The following is a 22,248-nucleotide window of genomic DNA, read 5'->3' as shown; positions in this document are numbered from 1 at the left end:
TACACACACACACACACACACACATATATATATATATATATATATATATATATATATATATATATATATATATATATATATATAAATTTTTGGCCACTGTGTGATACAGAGTGTTGGACTGGATGGCCATTGGCCTGATCCAACATGGCTTTTCTTATGTTATGTTCTTTAAAAAAATAATCTTCCTATTATTACAGTTACCTCAAAGCTCGGCTCCCAGTAACAAAGTTGTGCAGGTACTTTCCTCACATAAATGTTAAGGGTAGGATCTACTTGCTGACCTCCTTTGGGAATTTTTAAAAAATTCTCATAATGTGCTGAATAGTCTATGACATTGTAATGAATTCTCCAACTCAGTTTTTAATTAAATGTATCCCAAGATATTTAGATTTACACTGTTCAGTGAGATCTCATATTTCTCAGATAGCTTTACAAAAACCACTACCTTTTCCCTCTGAGTAATTAATGGTAACTTCTTCCTCTTACAGAAAGCATCAAAATTAGCCTACATCTGTCTCACCAAAGGAGGGGGGGGGGTTGGAATCAAAAGAGATAATCTCATATTCAGCTGTTTCCTGTCTTAAGAAATTTCATTCTCTATATTAACAAGAGAATTAAAACAATTGTCAATGTTTTGCATATCTCTTGGTTTTCAGGGCAGCCTTTTGACCCTTCAGTACACTTCTTTTCTTCAGTCGCCAAAGTGATCTGTGCTCTGGTTTTTGGACATCAGTTTTCTGCTGATGATGAAGAATTTCTCAAGCTGATGCAAGCCCTGAATTTTGGTGTACATTTTGGAGGTACTTTCTTTCATCTTGTGAGTAGTCTTTTGCTTTGCGATTGTCTTGGGGAGAGATTAGGGCATCTCACTGCATGGATGGTAAACTAATGCTGGGAGAACGGTATTATACATGAAACAGCCTTTTGTTCAATCAGGCCGTTGGTCTCTCCAAGTCAGTACTGTTTACTCTGACAGGCATCAGCTCTCCAGGGTCACAGGCGGAGAGGTCTTTCTTACTTGCTTTCCTTTTCAGAACTCCTTTGAGCAGATGATCTTGCGCAATGACTAAAAGAATCATACAGTATTTACTGAAGAGAAATATGCTAGACAGAGATTTGGCGACCAGTTTGGTGTTCCTGTCACCATCTAGCAACTGACAGGGAATATTACCTTCTGGTGTGAGATAGCAGAGGTCTTTCCTTCATATCACCTACTACTTGACAAGAGCAGAAGGAACTGTTGTTTCATAAACACTTGAGCAGGGTGATCATTCCACTCGGTTTCCAGAGTGTTCTTTTTTTTCCTACAACCCCGCTCCAAGGTGCACTTCAGAGCCCCCATAGAACTGGGCCAGGAGCGCTTGTGCGCTTGTCTGCCCCTGTGCATACACAGTGGGAATTTGGCAAAAAAACCCCAAACCCAGACCCAAGGCCATGGTTGCAGCAGATGAGTGATGTGCATGACCAACCACGGGCCCATGCGGCTTTGATGCTGGCTTAGAGGCTGCCAAGTGATCGACACAAAGCAGTGCAAAATGAAACAGATTTTTAAAAGGCGAGATCCTGCCATGACAACCTGCCCATCTGATCGCACCCAGTCTGTCCTTAAGAGATGCTGCAGTAAATGCTTGGGGAAATATTGGTCAAATCTGAGGGAGCAAGTTGCAATACCAAACCTAGCAAACAAAGGCAAGAACATTTGTGATCAAATCACTAAAGTGCAATGAAGAACTTTCATTCAAAATATCAAAAGTCTAATATAAACCTATATAGATGGCATACATACACTATACCAAAGGTTCACAGCCTTTTTTGAGTATAAGGAATCTTTTACAACATAACACACGGACACACACACTCTCCCAATGTGATAGTAGTTGTACATAACCATTGATCAAAAGTTCAAAATGACAGTGTTTAGAACATGTGTGAATTCCTGACCCCTTGCAATAATTGCATTCCCCTCCTGGATCCTCAGTCTGGTGAAGCTGGATAGCTTCGCTCTTCTCTGCTGGCTGTGCAGGGATTGGGTTCTTGCCACTTATGACCTCTGGATGGCTGAATTGTGCAGGATTCTTGAGCCTCTTCAACAGATGGCTGGCTGGCTGGCTGGCTGGCTGGCTGGCTGGCTGGCTGGATGGATGGATGGATGGATGGATGGATGGATGGATGGATGGATGGATGGATGGTCTGTCTTATGGTGTTTTTCCTCTCTAGATCAGGGGTGTTGAACGCATTTGTTATGAGGGTCAGATATGACATAAATGAGACCTTGTTGGGCAGGGCCATATCGGGTTGGGTCGAGCAATGTCGAGCTGGGTCATGTGTGTACCTATTTAAAATTAGGTAGCAGAGATTGAAACTTTAAAAGGACACAGAGAAGCTCAAGGATTTTTTTTTTAAAAAAAAAACTTAAAACATGCTTAAAACATTAGCACTTGTTGGTCTTAAAGGTGTTTTCTTTGTATCTCTTCCATGGGATCCAGGGGACTGGACAAAGAAAACTCTGGCTCTTTCCTTCCTTCCCTAGGGAACCAGGAGGGGGAGGAGCCTCAGCCAATAGAAGGAAGAAAGGCTTGGCTCATTACCACTGCTGTGCAATTGAGTAAGCCTTGCAAAGCAAGCTATTATGCAAAGGAAGCAAGATATAGGGAGAAGGAAGCAGTTGACAGCCAGTTGCTTGGGGGTTTGACAGGAGCCCTCTGGGGGCCTGAAACGGCCCCCAGACTGCATGTTTGACACCCCTGCTCTAGATGATTGCAGTGACTCCAGTGGCCAGATCTTGGGCCACAGTCTCCATCAAAATTCCCAAGCCTAAGGATACGGGGGGTCTCACAATTGAGTGGGGGGATGACTCACTCTGCTATCCTGTGCCAATGGCAGTTGTCCTACATTGGATTAAGTTTGTTGTTGGTATGGTCCCGTGCTTTCTCATGTTTCCAGGGACTTGGTGACAAAACTGTATAATGGCAAACCTCAGAGCTGGAAGCAAGTACCCTGTGGTTTCACATTCTGGTGTAGATTTATTTATTTATTTATTTAAATCACCCTTCCTAATAGCCAGGCTCAGGGCAGTTAACAACAAAATTATAATTTACAAACAAATAAAATTAGAATAAATAACAAATAAAACATTACAGTTCTCAAAGAAAGATGATCTTCTCTCAGCCATTGTCTCAGTTGACAGCACAACTTGAGAGAGGATTTTTGCCCCCAGAACAATCTTCAACAAGGTAAGTGAAGGAAAGAGAGTACTGCAAAAAGTAGGAAGCTGAGGGGAAAGCTGCCCTACAAGCACTGCAAAGTTTCCAAATATCACCTCACTCCCCACAGAAGGCAGGAAAGGAACTGCCAATGGCAGAGGAGAGCGCCTCCCACCAGTGCTCAAAGAAAGCTGTGATTTGTCCCTGCCTCCTGTTTTGATGTGAGAAATCACCCATCAGTCAAGGATACCTTCTTCCTCCAACTGAGAACTTAGCAATGCAGTCCTGCTAATTAGCTACTAAAACCAACGACTTCCTCTAGCTGTGTTTTGGAAACTGAGAACTATCAAAAATTTAGGATACCATTCACTCGTCTCCTCCCTGTCATCCAAATCTTGACCCAGGAACAGTCCTTCATTCACTAAGAATTACTGTGCTTCCTGTCAAGAACCTGACGCTGAAGGGCAGGGCTTTTTTTTCAGCAGGAACGCACAGGAATGCAGTTCCAGCTGGTTTGCAATCAGGGGGTGTGGCCTAATATGTAAGTGAGTTCCTACTGGGCTTTTTCTACAAAAAAGCCTTGTGTGAAACAATGATAATGTCAGGGGTGAGACTTAATATGCAAATGAGTTCCTGCTGGGCTTTGTTAACAAAAAAAAAAGCCCTGCTGAAGGGGCTGCTCAGCCTGTTGACTGAAGTGCAGAATTTACGTTTTTTCCCCCTGCAGCTCTATGAAGCGGCCCCATGGCTCATGAAACATATCAAAGGGCCATACAAGGAGGTGTATGCCGCAGCAGATGTTATCTTTGCACAAGCAAGGAAAGAGATAGAAATGCATAAGACGAAACTTGCAGGGAATGATCCACAGGATTTCATTGACTACTATCTACTGCAGATAGAGGAAGTAAGTATCCACTTTCTGAACTCAGCACCTCTGAACCATTGTTATATCCCCTCTTATATAAGAAGTTTATTTATGATTGAACTCATTTACAAGGTAATTAAAATCATTAAAATAACATAAACTACAGGTGGGACATAAGCATTTGTGCATAATAGTAACCAGTTGATCTAAACAAATGAATATGCTATACAAATACAATTTTCTGTGAAGAATTGTCCTGTAGCAAGTAAAGTGTTGTGATTTCAATAATTCTTGCCAGTGTTCATAACCTACAGAGGAATGAGGAATACAACTTGGCACCATCCCAAGCCTAAAACAAGAAAAAAAATAAACAAATAAAGAGGAGGAGAAAAATCAGGAAGATCAGAAGAAAGTTGATGAGCGGTGTGACAACCTCCACTGCATTAGCTGGAGTTGGCCCATCAGAGAGCTTGGAGTAGCCTATCACTCGAAGCTCTTCATTCTTGAGGCAATTTAAACTCTTCCCCTCCTGATACTCTGATAGTACAGCATTTTGAAGCCTGTTTTAAGGGCTGTCCATCATAGGGGGCATTCAGAATATACAAAGATGAACTAATGGGAGTTCCCAACTGTTAATTCTAAACATAAAGATTTTTAAAGCTTTAAAATATATAATCAAGACCTAAAACATATGGTGAATTCATTTAATGGGGCATTCACCATTAATGCATTTTACATCAAGATTTTTGCTATTCTTACACAGTAAAAATCCGGATGTAAAATGCATTATTTAAGAAGAAGATGATATTGGATTTATATCCCCCCTTATACTCTGAATCTCAGAGTCACAGAGTAGTCAGTCTCCTTTACCTCCCCCACCACCACCACAACAGACACCCTGTGAGGTAGGTGGGGCTGAGAAAGCTCTCACAGACGCTGCGCTTTTGAGGACAACTCCTACGAGAGCTGTAGCTGACCCAAGGCCATTCCAGTAGCTGAAAGTGGAGGAGTGGGGAATCAAACCCGCTTCTCCCAGATAAGAGTCCATGCACTTTACCACTACACCAAAGCAGCTCTCCATTTAGTGTATTGTGAATGCACTATAAGACTGTTCAGTTGCACTTAATGTGTGATAATATAATGTACTAGGTTCAGAGCATGAGGATGCTCAGGAGATAGTGAATTCAGCTCTTTATTCAATGATTCAGCATAGCAAAGTAGAACTGGACTGGCTTGCAGGGCCAAAGGCCCTGCTTATATGTATGCAAATAACCCCACCCAAAAACCCATCACACACAACCATAGGTTCACGGCTGGCCTAACGACCCCTGCTGGCCTCCCTCCAGAATACAGATGGCTATTGTTATAGAGCCTCAAGCTCAGCCACGTCCCTGCTTGACCCTAAGGCCAAATTCCAGTCTCAATACATAACACTCCTCCCCCCCTCCCCAAAAAAGTTCCCCAACAAACATAGCCTTTAAGATGTGCTGGTTTCCGTCACTCCTGGTTAGAACGATGAAGCACACCTGGCGCAACCGAGGAGTCAGGTTCCCTTGTCACGGTTGCTGGCGCTGTACTAGTGGAAGGCTGTCGCTGCGGAGTGGTCAAGAGTCAGGGATGGTGGAAGCACCCTGCAGGGTTTCTCCAGCTCCTGGCAGTCTGACTGGCTGCTAACTCCCTCTGGCTCCTGCAGCAGTGCTGACTGGGGTTGCTTCGAGGTGTCTGGTATAAAGTCTGGTTCGGCAGGAAGCATGCAGCGGCAGAATTGATCCACATGTCTGTACAGGACTTGGCCCCCATCGGTAGATACCTCGTATGAAACAGGGCCTGTGACTCGGATGACTCAGGCAGGGATCCAGGTGGGGCCACTGCTGAAGTTCCAGGCGTATACGGGGTCTCTCAGGAAAAACCCTTGTGGCGCATCCTGGCACTCTGGCCCATGAGGAGCTCTGCTGGGCTGTGACCCGTTGTTGCGCTTGGAGTTACCTGGTGGCCAAAAAGGAATGCAACTAGGCGGTGGTCCCAGTCCCCGTGAAATCAGTCCCTGGAGATACTCCTAAGTGGTGTGCACCATCTGTTCCACTTGTCCATTGATGGCTGGGTGGAACGCGGCAGAGCGGATGTGCCTGATGAGTTAACGACCCAGAAACTCTTGGAACTCTTCCGATGTGAACGCTGTTCTGTTGACAGTGGCTACCATGTCTGGGATGCCGTGGGTGCAGAAAATCTTTTGGAGTGCTTGGATTGCCACTCGGGAGGAGGTGGAAGTGACCAGGACTACCTCCAACCACTTGGTGTATGAGTCCACCAAAATGAAGAATATTTGCCCCTGGAATGGGCCCGCAAAGTACAAGTGTAGCCGGCACCAGGAGTTGTGGGTGGACTCCCAATGTTGCGCGGGGGCGCAGGGTGGTTCTGATCGGGTTTCCTGGCAGGCCTGGCATCTCTTGACCCAGGCCTCAATTTCACTGTCCATTCCTGGTCACCACACATAGCTGCGGGTGAGCACTTTCATTCTCATGATGCCTGAGTGTGCCTCATGCAGGGCTTCCAAAACTTGATGGTGCAAAGGTTTGGGAACAACCACCCAGCTTCCCTAGAGTAGGCATCCCTTGTGGGAAGAGAATTCCTCCTGGCACGAGGAAAAAGCTGTAAATTCTGGGCCCACCCAGCTGGTGGGCAACCCCCTCCTCACCCAGCCAAGGAAGCGGGAGAGGATGTGGTCCTTACCCGAGTAGCAGGTGTTGACTACGGGTTACAAAGGTTGGTCAGAGAGATCCTTGATGAGTAGGATCGGGTGGGCTGTTGCCCTCCCACCACCAGCAAGTCCAAAAGATCCAGGTCTTGGGCTTGCCACGGCTGGTGACTGAGGGCATCGGTGTGCCCCATCGCCTTTCCCAGCCTGTGCTTATGTGCTGTATTGGTAGCCCATGAGAAAAATGGACCCGCGCAGGACCTGGGGATGTAGCATCTGGGAGGTCTGCCGGACATAATCAAGTAGGCCAAGCAGGGGCTTGTGGCCCATGGCAATGGTGAATAGCCACCCACAGAGGCAGTTATGGAACTTTTTTACTCCCACAACAATGCCCAGCGCTTCTTTGTCAATTTCTGCATAGTTGCACTCGGCCGAGGTCAGGGGGTGGAAGTAATAACCCACTGGCACCTCCCTGCCATCCAGAAGGCGATTGCCGAGGACAGTGCCAATGCCATATCAGGATGCATCGCAGGAGAGGACAACCGGCAGTGATTCATCAAAGTGCGCCAGGACCTTGTTGGAGATCAGGAGGTCTTTGATGACCCACAATAAGGAGGCTTGCTTCTGACCCCAGACCCACAGGAGCTTTCTTGTCGAGGAGACAGTGAAGTGGTTCCCCGAATGAAGCTTTAATGGGCAGGAAGGAATGATAAAAGTTCAGAAACCCCAAGAATGCCTGTAGCTCCGGTTTAGATTTGAGTTACGGAGCATCTATGGCACTGATTTTGCTGGAAGCCAGATGGATGCCCTCTGTGTTGACCAAGAATTCCAGAAACTCGACCTACAGAACACCCAGGAGGCACTTTTCCCACTTCATCTTTAGCCCCGCCGAGTTGAAATGCTGTAGGACAGCACGGAGATGAATGAAGTCCTTTTCCATTGGAGCAGCAATCAGAACATCATCAAAGAAGGGCTGGACCCCAGGGATACCTTTTAAAAGACAGTCCATTAAGTTCTGGAAGATCCCTGGGGCCACCAGACCCCAAACTACAGTCTCTTAACCCTGAATGCTCCCCTGTTGGTTACAATAGTTTGTGCCTATGGACAGGAATTCATTGCAAACCCTCCCCAAGTCTTTAGGGGTTAAGCTATCTATACACTCCAGTGACGGCAAACCCCAAGGGTGCAAACCACAATAGAACCAGCAAACTTGTGTGTTGCCCTCCCACCACCAGCAAGTCCAAAAGTCCATCAAAGTGTCTATACTGCACCTGGAACTTTCCACACCCCTTTATCTCCACATCGTTCTGTGAAGAGTCTCTGAGAATGAACCCCTCAGAGGGCTGGAGGTGAGGCCCTCCGTTGGGACAGAGTCCCCTGAGGGTCTCCTCTGAAATAACTGAAATGGAGGAACCTTTGTCCAATTCCATCAGGCAAGGGTCTGTTTCTATCTTTATAATCACCTAAATTTTATCTGGGGTGTCCTGGAGCAGATGCAGTAAGTGTAGTGCTTGGAGTGAAGTGGTTTGGAGCTCCATCTCATGCATTGACTCTTGGTGGTTTGGCATCTCGAGTCCCCTTGGAGTGGCAGACTCTGGCGATATGGCCGATCTTTCCACAGATCCGGCATGGGGCATCTCGGAACTGGCAGGACCTCTGCTCATGGAGCTCTCCGCAACTGGCACAGAGACTCGAGAAGGCAGCGTGAGGTGGCGTGGTGGTCGGGCATGAGGCGTGGTGAGTAGGTCAGGGCAGCTGCAGAACCTCTTTGGCCTCGGCTGAGTCCACGTGGTGGGCCACAGTGGAGGGCCTCTGGGAAACCAGTGGGCTTGGTGCCTGGCAGACCTCAGTGGTGAACTGGTCTGCTGTCTTGGTGGCAAGGGCCTCTTCCACTGCAACCTGGAACGTGGGGTCCTTCTTGGCAAGGAGCCTCCATTGGATTCTTTCATCCCTGAAACCACACACTAGTCGGTCCCGGAGGACTTCCTCCAAGTTGCTGAAATTGCAGTGGTGAGCCGCCCTTCAGAGAGCTGTAACAAAAGCAGTAATCGACTCACTGACTGCCTGGTTCCTTCCATAGAATGCATGGCAGGCCACTGTGATGGAGGGTTTGGGAGAGAAGTGCTCTTGATGCCGGTTCACAATGTTCCAGTATGGCGTGTCTTTGAGGTCGGCCGGAGACAGCAGGGAATGGGCAATTTTGAACATCGAGTGACTGCAGATGCAGAAGAAGGTGGCTCGCTTCTTCGCATCCTCCATGATGTCGGAGGATTCCAAGAGGAAAGCGAAGCAAGAGGCGTAGGACGGTGGTGGCATTGAACTCATAGAAATGTCCTGGAGCAGCAGCCATGTCATCCGGTACTGGCGATGCGATGTGCAGGGCTGGATGCAGAGTGCAGCGATGTGCGGTGCAGTGCCGACTGCCAGGGCATCTCGCTCACCAGGATCCCACCCTCGTCACCAGTATAATATACTGGGTTCGGAGCATGATGTCGGAGGATTCCAAGAGGAAAGCGAAGTGAGAGGCGTAGGACTCCAAGTCCTCAGTGGTGACATTGAACTCATAGAAATGTCCTGGAGCAGCAGCCATGTCATCCGGTAGTGCCGATGCGATGTGCGGGGCTGGATGCAGAGTGCAGCGATGTGCGGTGCAGTGCCGACTGCCAGGGCATCTCACTCACCAGGATCCCACTCTCGTCACCAGTATAATGTACTGGGTTCGGAGCATGAGGACACTCAGGAGATAGTGAATTCAGCTCTTTATTCAGTGATTCAGCATAGCAAGGTAAAACTGGACTGGCTTGCAGGGTCAAAAGCCCTGCTTATATGCATGCAAATAACCCCACCCAAAAACCCATCACACACAACTATAAGTTCACAGCTGGCCTAACGACCCCTAATTGGCCTCCTTCCAGAATCCAGGTGGCTATTGTTATGGAGCCTCAAGCTCAGCCACGTCCCTGCTTGACCCTAAGGCCAAATTCCAGTCTCAATACATAAGAGGTAATGATCTTGCATGCAGAGTTGTGTGCCTGTAATTACTCAGGATTAGATTCCTTGTGCAAAAGTGACGAAGATGGCTTACAGGACCATCCTAAACAGTTGCACCCTTTTGAGACCATTGAAATCTATAAGCCTAACAGGTGGTGTTATTCTGCTTCGGATGACACTCTTTGTTGTCTCTTAGCACTCTTTGTTGAAACTGCCTGTCTGAATAATAGGATAAAGTCAGAGGGAGGATACAGTCCAGGCCAGAGGACCATGGAATGGGTACTAATATCATAAGAACATAAGAGAAGCCATGTTGGATCAGGCCAGTGGCTCATCTACTCCAACACTCTGTGTCACACAGTGGCCAAAAAACCCAAGTGCCATCAAGAGGTCCACCAGTGTTCCACTGTGCTTCCCCCCCCCCCCCACCACAAACACAAGACTACAGAGCATCACTGCCCCAGACAGAAAGTTCCAACAATAAACTGTGGCTAATAGCCACTGATGGACCTCTGCTCCATATGCTTATCCATTCCTCTCTTGAAACTGTCTATACTTGTAGCCGCCACCACCACCTGTGGCAGTGGATTCCACATATCACATTTCCTAATTTGTAATCCCACAGGAATTACAATTTACCTGCTTATGCTGCCCGTTAACTACTACTTATTCCTGGGTTCTATACCCACAGTGACAAATGCAGATCAGAGCCAACTCATCCCATGCAGGAGCACAGGCAATACCTTTAAAAACAGATTAATTTTCCCTGATGCCACTGAACCACTGTTAATCTGACCTGATAATTCAGGATAGACACTTTCAATATCCAGAACACGGAACATGTGCAATTATGCTAGACTAAACCACAGGAAGAAGGGACACTGCAATTTGTGTAGTTCTTCATACTGTACAACATGTAACACTGCAGACACAACTCCCTTCTTTCACACCCCATAGTGGAACATTTAGAACTTTTGATACCCTCAGGTTCCGTACTCCCAATCAAAATGTGAATTCAGAACTCTACCCCAGTAATATACATGAATTCAAACGACAGAAACAAACATCCCCTTTGCCATCCCTGAACATTTCTGACTATGGCCACAAACCACAGTGATACTGTACTTAACAGGAATTCATAAGGAATATTTTTAAATCTCACATAATTGCTAAAGCCACACAATCTAATTCTCTTTTCAAAATAGAGCACAATAGATTTCTGTTGTTGTTGTTTATTAAATGTAATTAATCACGTATCCCAGCTTATACCAGACTCTGGGCGATCTACAACATGAATAGTTGTACAATAAAACACAGCATAACAGAATAAAACAGTTAGAATGATGAAACTCACAGGACTCCCTCCCATAGGTTTTTTTGCCCCATCTCTATCCCAGATTACCAGAGCATCCTGTAAGAGGGGGAGCGAGGCTTACAAAGATTTTTTTTAAGGGGTGTGTGTGTGGAAAGGAGATGCTAGCTAGATAATAAACCATTACTCAACTAAAAAGCCGGCAGAACGTCTCTGCCTTCCAGGCCCTGCAGAACCGTAAAAGATCTCACAGAGCCCTGATGTCATCTGGCACAGTGTTCCATAGGGTTGCCAAGTCCAATTCAAGAAATATCTGGGGACTTTAGGGGTGGAGCCAGGAGCAAGGGTGTGACAACCATAATTGAACTTCAAGGGAGTGCTGGCCATCACATTTAAAGGGACCAAACATCTTTTAAATCCCTTCCCTCCATAGGAAATAATGAAGGATAGGGGCACCTTCTTTTGGGGCTCATAGTATTGGACCCCCTGGTCCAATCTTTTTGAAACTTGGGGGGTATTTTGGGGAGAGGTACTGGATGCTATGCTGCAGATCTGGTGCCTCAGCCTCAAAACACACACACACACCCGAGCCCCAGATACCCGCGGATCAATTTTCCATTATTTCCTATGAGAATAAGTCTCCATAGGGAATAATAGAGTTCCCTCCCCTCCCCCCGTTTTCTCTCTCTCACTCACACACACGCTTAACTGTCTCTGGTGCAAGTGGGCAGCCGTGTTGGTCTGAAGCAGTAGAACAAAGCAGGAGTCTCTGGTGCCTCCACAACGAGGTCTGTAAAGTAAAAGGGCTATGCTGCTCTTTTACACACACACTCACTTGTCCGAAAGGAAAGCTAAACGAACAGAGGGGCTGCACTCTCATAAGATCTGCTGTTGGTAACCCTTCCCCATGAAGTACTTCCTGCTCCAATTTAAAGGCACACACACATTTTAAAACTGGACCTGTTTGCAGGTCCTGCCCAAGATCTAGAGATACAGGGTGGCTGTGGGGGAGGAGCTTCCCCCGTCGGCCAGCTGGCTGGGGGCGGGGGGAAGCCTGTAAAGCCGGGGGAATCCCCCGCTGGAACCTGGGGGTTGGGAAGCCTAGTGTTCCACCAGTTCAAGGCCAGGACCGAGAAGGCCCTGGCCCTGATTCTAAGACTACCGGACCACCCTGGGGCCAGGAATCACCAGAATGTTGTTACAAGTGGAGTTCCTCTTTCCTCTTGGACCTTTTAACTGCCCCAGTAGCCTGTACTGGTCTGAAACTTCTCTGTACTTTTTACACATCCATATATCTATGAATGAAAAAACAGTCAAAAGCTCTTTCATTATTCATTCATTCATTCATTATTTATTTATTTATTTGATTTATATTCAGATTATATTCAGATTGTAGAGTCCATCCTATTATATCCTTGTCCTCTCTTTCTAGAAACAATTTGTGGACATCATTGTTATTTCATTTCCTGTTGTCCATAACAGAGCAAGAATGACCCCACTTCAACATATGACACCGAAACCCTAGTTCATTGTATTAGCGAATTCCTTTTTGGTGGGACAGAAACAGTCAGTGCCACTCTGCAATGGGTACTGCTTCTCATGGTGCTTCATCCAGATATCCAGGGTGAGTAAGAACTGTGTACTGTAGATGAGCGCCACTCTATCCTCAGCAGTTTGTTGAAGAGTTCGTAATTTGGGGCTGATTAATATATCAACACAAGGTGGGAGTCTGTGAAGAACTGGTAGAAGGATAAATAATCGAAAATGTTCTCTGTATAGAAATAGATTTCTCCCCACTCCAGGTTTCTAGAATGTCTTAATAGATTGAAATATATTGAAACAAAAGTCACCATCCATTACATGTAGGTAGAGGGTGTTGCTGAGAAGGGCTAATTGAATCAAGATCCATAACTAACTGAGTAATAAATAATAGCTGTATCTAAAGAAGTGAGCAGTGACTCTAGAAAACTCATCCCCTACCTCCAATTTTGTTAGTCTTTAAGGTCCTCTTGGACTCTTACACCTTTCCGCTGATGCATAATTAGGGTCTTCATCTGGGAAGAAACCCATGATCTGTTGAACAGACTGATTTCACACTGCCTGCTCCCTCCCCCGTTTTTACTGACTCTCAACTAATTTCAGAATTCTGTGCCTCTTGCAGTACATAAGAAGAACATAAGAGAAGCCATGTTAGATCAGGCCAATGGCCCATCCAGTCCAACACTCTGTGTCACACAGTGGCAAAAAATTTATATACATATACCTGTATGTGTGTGTGTGTGTGTGTATATATATATATATATACACACACACACACACACACACATTGTGGCTAATAGCCACTGATGGACCTCTGCTCCATATTTTTATCTAAACACCTCTTGAACGTGGCTATGCTTGTGGCTGCCACCACCTCCTGTGGCAGTGAATTCCTCATGTTAATCACCCTTTGGGTGAAGAAGTACTTCCTTTTATCCGTTTTAACCTGTCTGCTCAGCAATTTCATCGAATGCCCACGAGTTCTTGTATTGTGAGAAAGGGAGAAAAGTACTTCTTTCTCTACTTTCTCCATCCCATGCATTATCTTGTAAACCTCTATCATGTCACCCCGTAGTCAACGTTTCTCCAAGCTAAAGAGTCCCAAGCGTTTCAACCTTTCTTCATAGGGAAAATGTTCCAGCCCTTTAATCATTCTAGTTGCCCTTTTCTGGACTTTCTGCAATGCTATAATATCCTTTTTAGGTGCTGCGACCAGAACTGCACACAGTACTCCAAACGAGACCGCACCATCGATTTATACACGGGCATTATGATACTGGCTGATTTGTTTTCAATTCCCTTCCTAATAATTCCCAGCATAGCGTTGGCCTTTTTTATTGCAAACACACACTGTCTTGACATTTTCAGTGGGTTATCTACCATGACCCCAAGATCTCTCTCTTGGTCAGTCTCTGCCAGTTCACACCCCATCAACTTGTATTTGTAGCTGGGATTATTGGCCCCAATGTGCATTACTTTGCACTTGGCCACATTGAACCGCATCTGCCACGTTGACGCCCACTCACCCAGCCTCAACAGATCCCTTTGGAGTTCCTCACAATCCTCTCTGGTTCTCACCACCCTGAACAATTTAGTGTCATCCGCAAACTTGGCCACTTCACTGCTCACTCCCAACTCTAAATCATTTATGAACAAGTTAAAGAGCATGGGACGCAGTACCGAGCCCTGCGGCACCCCACTGCTTACTGTCCTCCACTGTGAAGACTGCCCATTTATACTCACTCTCTGCTTCCTATTACTCAGCCAGTTTTTGATCCACAAGAGGACCTGTCCTTTTACTCCATGACTCTCAAGCTTTCTAAGAAGCCTTTGATGAGGAACTTTATCAAAAGCTTTCTGGAAGTCAAGGTAAACAACATCCATCGGGTCTCCTTTGTCCACATGTTTATTCACCCCCTCAAAGAAATGTAACAAGTTAGTGAGGCAAGATCTTCCCTTACAGAACCCATGCTGAGTCTTCCTCAATAACCTGTGTTCATCAATGTGCCTTTCTCCCTTTCTCACAATACAAGAACTCGTTGGCATTCGATGAAATTGCTGAGCAGTAGGAGGGTGAGGCATCATCAGCCCATTCTTTAAGGAAAAGATTCTTTTCTTTTGGGTTTATTTACAAAGGCATTTTGGAAGATCTTCTAAGTACACAGAAACCTAAACCTTGTGTGCTGGCAATAGGGTTTATGGGTCCAAATCAGAAAATACCTGGGGATTTTGGGGGTGGAGCCGGGAGACATTGGGAGTGGAGCTAGGAGACTTTCCCATTCCCTAAAATACATAAAAATACAACAGTACAGTTCCCCTGAATACAGTCTTCATTTCCTTGCCCCCCAGCAGCTAAACATACAATAAATGAAAGTGAACACACTCTCACAAAGCAGCCAAAATAAATGGAGATAGCAAGAACACAGTTTTCTATTCTCTCCAGTGGAACTGATCTCTGTGGTCTGGAGATGAGTTGTAATTCCCCAAGTCCCACCTGGAGGCTAGCATCCCTAGCTGTGGAGTCTGTTTGTGAAGTATGATAACCTGTGCCATGCATCAGACATCTCACCTGATGGGCAGCCCTTGACTGTGGGCACTGTCCTGTGAATATGAGAACATAAGGAGAGCATGCTGGATCAGACCAGTGGATCCATCTAGTACAGCATACTGCCTCATACCACAGCCAACCGTTTGCACTGGAAGACCAAACAAACACGACATAGAGGAGGCCAATGGCCCACTTGCTGCTGCCTGTCAACACACGTATTTAGAGATCAGGGCCGGCACCAGGATTCTTGGTGCCCTAGGCCCTACCTCTGCCCTGTAGATTTGGGAGTGAAACCTGAGAATGGCAGAGTTTGGGGAGAACAGGGACTTAAATGAGATACGATGCCACAGAGTCCACCTTCCAAAGCAGCCATTTTCTCCAGGTGAACTGATTTAACTATCGCCTGGACATCAGGTGGCTGACATGAAGAAGCAGAGAGTCAGGCACATGGAGAAGACTCTCAGGAACTTGTGAGATGTGTCCCACTCTGAAAATGGCAGTCCTGCTGCTGTCAAGGAGCATGAGGGTCAAGAGGCAACAGGGCAGCATGCTGAGGACAAGGGGAATGTACCATCAGAAGGAATATCTTCTCCAGTTGATGAACAGGTATCCTTTCACACAAGGAAACATCCCTGGGCAGGGAGGGAGGGAGGCTCTTGGTAGTTGGTGATTTGATCCTTAGGCGGATAGAAAGCTGGATGGCAAACCTGAGTACTGACTTTAGGGTGACTTGCTTGCCTGGTGTGAAGGTAGTGGACATTACACGTCTCTTAGATAGGCTGGTAGACAGTGCTGGGAAGAAGCCGATGGTTGTGGTACATGTCAGTACCAACACTGTTGGGAAATGCAGTCGTGAGGTACTGGAGGAAAAAAATTAGGCTGCTAGGCAGGCCAGAATCTCCAAGGTAGCCTTCCCAGAAGTGCTACCTGATCCACACACAGGGCTGAAGAGACAGACACAAATTAGGAGTCTTGATGCCTGGATGAAACAATGGTATAGGGAGGAAGGGTTCAAGAGCCTTCTCTGTAGCATCCCCCTATTGGTGGAACCAACTGACGGAAGAAGCAAGAGCCTTGCGGGACCTTGTTCAGCTCTGCAAGGCTTGCAAGGCAGCTTTATTTCAACTTGCTTTTAATCGATAGCCACATATGAGGATACTCAAGAAGATTGAAACTGAAACTACTGGAATGTATTATTAGCACCAAATTGTTTTTTAAAATGTTTTAATTGTTATATTGTTTAGGATTTTAATTAGTTAATGTTTAATATTTTTGCATGTTTTTACTGTTGTGAGCCACCCTGAGCCTGCTTCGACGGGGAGGGCAGGATATAATTCCAATAAAACAAATAAATAACTAAATAAGTTAGTTAGGCATTGGAATGCTTTTTGGAACACGTGGGAGCTGTACAAAAGAGAAAGTCTTCATTTGTCCCAAGAAGGAACCAGGCTGCTGGCCCTTAAAATTAAAAAGGTGGCAGAGCAGTTTTTAAACTGATTCTTGGAGGGAAACGGACAGGAGATTAAATATCTGGTTCAGGATGACTTATCTCAAAGAGAGGAAGCATTAGCTGTTACTTTTCTACAGGGCAATTATAATATAGTGGGTTCAATGCATTGACGAGACAAAGTGCTAGTGATCATCAGCTATTTATTAGGTACAGCATAGTATAGGGCTGCACTCCAAGACTTAAGAACTGAGCCAATGGGCCCAACTATATACAACTCAGGGTTCCCATACAAGCACATTATTGGATCATTCAAACCAGCAGGGGGGCTGTGATTGGTGCAGGGCAGCAGGAATTTGGATCCTGCTGCCCATTGTTCCCAAGTCTCCAAGCTCTGTTCGTATGGCTCCAATGAGCCAGGCAGGAACACCCAATTCAGTGCTCACTTGAGTCCACATACGCAACAGCGATTGATTTGAGTTGTGCACTGAGATGGTGACAAACAGTATGGACTGCCTGGCAAGGTCTTGAAGGAGCAGGAGGAAGGTTGTGGGCCTCACATGCCCAGGAAATTATAGATTTTATATACAAATCCTAGACATCTCTGAGATAAAATTGGGGGGTTGGAATGCTTAGGGTTGGGGGGAAATATAGACAAGGTGGACATTTCAGAAACCTGGTGGGATGAAGAGAATCAGTGGTACATGGTGATTCCTGGATAAAAATTATATCAGAAGCATAGGGAGGAAAGGGTTGGGGGTGGAGTGGCTCTGTATGTGAGAGAGGGTAAACAGTCTAATAAGATTGAGAAGGTAAGAGAATTAAATTCGCTTCTGGAAATGCTTTTGGTTGAAATAGTGGGACCAAAAGGGAAGCTTAATTCTGGGAGTTTGTTAGGACCCACCAGACCTAAAGATAGATGATTATAAAATGATGAAAGAATTAAAGATAGCAGCTAGGCGTAAAATGTGTCATAATAGGTGATATTAACTACCCACGCATTGATTGGGTCGAGGGCTTTCTTTGAAGCAGGAACTCCTTTGCATACTAGGCCACACCCATCTGAAGTAGCCAATCCTCCAAGAGCTCACAGGGCTCTCCTTACAAAGCCTACTGTAAGCTCCAGGAGGATTGGCAACATCAGGGGTGTGTGGCCTAATATGCAAAGAAATTCCGGCTACAAATATGCAAAGAAATTCCGGCCCTGATTGGGTCAATATGTGTCCAAAATCAGAGAAAGAGATTGAGTTTCTAGACACTCTGAATGACTGTGGTATGGAATAGATGGTCACAGAACCTACCAGCGGAGAAGCAATCTCCAACATGGTTCCAAGTAATGCCCAAGACCTGGTGAGAGATGTAAAAGTGATTGCACCACTTGGAAACAGTGACTATAATGCTGCTGATTTCACCATTTGTATAAATAAGGATTTGCCCCAAAAGACCACTTTTAATTGTAAAAGGGGTAACTTCTCTGAGCTGAGGAGGCATGTGAAGAGGAAACTGAAAGGAAAGGTAAAACCCTTGGAGAAACTTGGAGATTATTTAAAACTACCATCCTAGAAGGTCAGATACCTCTAGAAGGTCTGTGCCTCTTGCAGGACATAAGAAGAACATAAGAGAAGCCATGTTAGATCAGGCCAATGGCCCATCCAGTCCAACACTCTGTGTCACACAGTGGCAAAAAAATTATATACACACACACACACACACACACACACTGTGGCTAATAGCCACTGTGGTTGCTATGGAAACTAAGTAAGAGAATGTTAACTGTAACAATAGTTGGAAGGAGAAAAGGGGAGGGGAAAGATTAGGAGTGTTATACTTTAAACTTGTGCGCGTTGGTGCTAGGCAGATTGTGAGGGAACCCACCAATTGGTGGGCTCCACGAGGGCTTGGCTTAGGTATATAAGATCTGTGCTGCGACACAGAGGGTGGAGTCGACGGGTGGAATCCTTCTATCCGGGCTCCCCGTGCTTTGCAAACCACGTTTTGATTAAACAATCCTTGTTGGACCCTTCCGTGTATGAGTCATTGTTTGATATGTAACATCTGGATAGGCTCTACATGTGACAACATGATACAGGTTTACAAGATTATGCATGGGATAGAAAAGGTAGAGAAAGAAGTACTTTTCTCCCTTTCGCACAATACAAGGACTCATGGACACTGAATGAAATTGCTGAGCAGTTGGGTTAGAATGGATAAAAGGAAGTACTTCTTCACCCAAAGGGTGATTAACACATGGAATTCACTGCCACAGGTGGTGGCAACTACATGTATAGACAGCTTCAAGAGGGGGACTGGATCAACATATAGAGCAGAGGTCCATCAGTGGCTATTAGCCACAGCATATTGATAGAACTCTCTGTCTGGGGCAGTGATGCTTTGTATTCTTGGTGCTTGGGGGGCAACGGTGGGAGGGCTTCTAGTGTCCTGGCCCCACTGGTGGACCTGCTGATGGAACTTGTGGGGATTTTTGCCACAGTGTGGCACAGAGTATTGGACTGGATGGGCCATTGGCCTGATCCAACATGACTTGTCTTATGTTCTCTTAAGTTGTCATAGTGGGTGATCTCCAACCATTACCTGGAGACTGGCAAACCTAATATCAGTCCTTTTCTTTGTGGCCACTTAGTACAATCTCTTTAATAGCCAACTGAGGAAATCAGGTGTACCACTGAGTGCTTGTGCCCACAGTTCTTGTAAGTACAGCTCTTTCACAATATATACTTTGTGTTTATGTCCTTTTTTAACATTTAGTTCCTCATGGGGTATTCAGTGATATACTGCTTGGTAGGCCTTACTGGTTTAAAGGTTAAGATCCACTATGTTGGATAATGCACTGGGTTTTAGGAAATGCAGAATCAGGAATTAACAAGAAGTGAATCATTAAAATGGACAAGGGAGGGACCAATCAGCTCTTCTATGAGTTTAGGCAACGCCAGCTTCTTTATCTCTAGATTCTTTTCTTCCTTCTGGCATGGAGAAAATGTCCCTTCCTTATGGGGTCAGGATCTTCTATCTTTTGCTACCACACAGTGTGTATTTTTTAATGTGGCCACATAGACTAATTTCAAATGGAATAAATATCTCTTAATGATTGCTCAACTTCCACAGACAAATAAGAAATCTTATGTTTTCCAACATTTTTTTCAGAGAAAGTCCAGAAGGAGATGGAAGATGCTTTTGGTTCCTCACGATCAATTAACTATGAAGATCGGAAGAAACTGCCTTATACATTAGCTGTGATTAATGAAATCCAGCGTTTCAAATGTGTCTTATTAGTTTCGACACCAAGAGAATGTATAAAGGATGTGACTGTTTTTGGTTTTCACATTCCAAAGGTATAAAAGATTGTTATAGTTGCGGTCCTGTATTACAAGAAACATTATCCAAGGGGCATTTTAAGAAATGTATCCACCTCAGAACTCACAGTGAGGAACTCCCAGAATACCACAGAAACCAATAAAATACAGTAGTCCAATTGTGCCTCTTCCCCTGCTACCCCATTTCTTATTGATACAGCTTAAAAGTTTTCTATAAGAGGCAGATATGCCATCTGGAAGGCTTTTAGGGAAGCAGTTGATCTCAATTCTTGAGTAAAGATACAACAGCTAAAAAAGCTTCTCACTGAGTTTCCACCAACAGTTTGTGTCTAGGTTGGTACCAGAGGAACATCACTGGGTTGCCAACCTCCAGGTGCAACCTGGAGGTTTCACAGGACTAGAACTTTTTTCCAGACTACAGAGATCAGTTCCTCTGGAGAAAATGGCTGCTTTAGAGGGTACAATCTATGACATCATACCTGTGGCAATCCTCCTCCCCAGTCTCTAATTTCGTTTGTGGTCAGAAGCAAAACGATATTACAATAATCCAATGTGGAAAGAGAAAAGCACAATAAGATATAGTCCCAAAATTTCAATAGTCTCACTCCACTTGTATCACAATTTCCAATGTCCAACTTGACGTGCACTCATGAAGTGGAGTGGACTCATGCAGAGTTTTGAAAATCCGTAAGAAATAGGATGCCTTCTCCGGATGAGAAGTGCCCCGTTTTGAGTAGCTCTTTTTCAAACCCAATAGGCTAATAATGGGACCTTATCTCAGCAATACGTTCATCTAGGAAACAATTCATTTAGTCATGGTGGATCATGATCATTTATTAAGTTGGCTGATATGTGAGGCTACCCACTCTGGGTGGAAAACACCTGCAGATTTTGGGGATGAAGCCTGGTGAGTTTTGAAACAAAGCCAGGTGTAATATCTTTTCAATCTGTTGTGGTCAAGAACAATGTATTGCCAAAGAAATCTCCCAGGACTGCATAAAATAAAATTCTTCCAGTTTCACCTTCATCCCCATGCGAAGGATACACAATCTCCTTTTCATTTTTCAAACTGTAAAGGCTTTCTGAAGGTGTTTTGATGGTTTCAAAGGCATAGCTTCAGACTTCATTCAGGAAATACTTCTTTACACAGCAAGTGATTAAGTGGAATCACAGCAAGTGATTAAAAGGTGGAATTCACTGCCAGTGGATGTAATGATGGTCATAAGCACAGATGGCATTAAAATTGGGTTAGACAGATTAATAGGGAAAACATCCATCAAGGGCCATTAGCCATAGTGAGTAAAAGGAACTTCCATAAACAGAGGTAGTGAATCTCTGAATTTCAATGCCAGGAGGCCACATGCCCTCTTTGCCCTCCAGGGCAACTAACTGGCACTGTGTGAAACAAGATCATGTGTGAAACAGGAAACACAGCTGAACACTATGTGAAACAGATGGACCTCTGGCGTAATACAATAGGGCTCTTATGTACATTTGGTACATTTTTGAAGAAGCAAGTTTAGAGTTCCAAGAGGATCCTTGGAACTCCAAGAGGACCAGCCCTGAGACAGTGAGGGATGAAAGCATTAGGTGCTGGTGTGGATGCACTCTAACTCAACTGATTTTTCCTTGCAGGGTACCATCACTATTCCAAATGTACACTCAGTTCTTTATGATTCCAAGATATGGGAGACCCCTCAAAAGTTCAACCCAAATCATTTTTTAGACAAAGATGGAAAATTTGTGGCTAGAGAAGAACTTCTGATCTTTGGTGCAGGTAAATGCAAAAGTCCAAGCTATGGATCTGGGCTGTCTTCAAGGAGACTCAATTCCTTGCTCACAATAGCTGCTGAATTAAGTGGACGAATACTGGAGAATATGTAGAGCTGTTACTCACTTGCTGGCTTTGTTTTATTTGCTTTCACAGGAGCCCGTGAGTGTCTGGCGAAAAATATGGCACAGATGGAGCTCTTCTACTTTTTCACAATCCTGCTGAAAGCATTCACCTTCAAGCTGCCAGAAGGGGTGACAGAAGTCAACTTAGACCCTGCCGGGGGTGTGATATTCTATCCACAACATTATAAGATCTGTGCTCTTCCCAGGGTTCACTGAATCAGGGACCTTAACAAACGTTAATGCAGCTTATTGCTTCATATCCATTTCTCCATCATTAATTTTAAATTTCATCTAATATTCTGCTCTGATTATTCAGTTCACTGTTCCAGAGTTTCTGTGTCTCATTAATGCTGATCTGAGCATCACAGTATATGTCATTCTTCTCACATTCTCATGTGCTCCTCACATATTCCTCACAGC

At 45.1% G+C, this 22,248-nt stretch overlaps 1 protein-coding gene across 1 annotated transcript in view; it reads left to right on the top strand.

Moving 5' to 3' along the window:
• LOC132574363 (cytochrome P450 2J5-like) overlaps positions 1–22,044 on the top strand; it is a 72,147-nt gene extending 50,103 nt beyond the window's left edge. Inside the window, exons 4-9 of the mRNA XM_060242725.1 lie at positions 657–817; positions 3,931–4,107; positions 12,549–12,690; positions 19,763–19,950; positions 21,568–21,709; positions 21,860–22,044. Of these exons, the coding sequence (XP_060098708.1) occupies positions 657–817; positions 3,931–4,107; positions 12,549–12,690; positions 19,763–19,950; positions 21,568–21,709; positions 21,860–22,044 (995 nt within the window). The remainder of the gene's footprint in view (positions 1–656; positions 818–3,930; positions 4,108–12,548; positions 12,691–19,762; positions 19,951–21,567; positions 21,710–21,859) is intronic.
• The last annotated feature ends 204 nt before the right edge of the window (positions 22,045–22,248 follow it).

Source organism: Heteronotia binoei, chromosome 6 (assembly GCF_032191835.1).
Source record: "Heteronotia binoei isolate CCM8104 ecotype False Entrance Well chromosome 6, APGP_CSIRO_Hbin_v1, whole genome shotgun sequence".
In the NCBI taxonomy this organism is placed as follows: Eukaryota; Metazoa; Chordata; class Lepidosauria; order Squamata; family Gekkonidae; genus Heteronotia; species Heteronotia binoei.
Note: the sequence above shows the minus strand (reverse complement) of the source record. Positions and strands in the feature narration are given on the sequence as shown.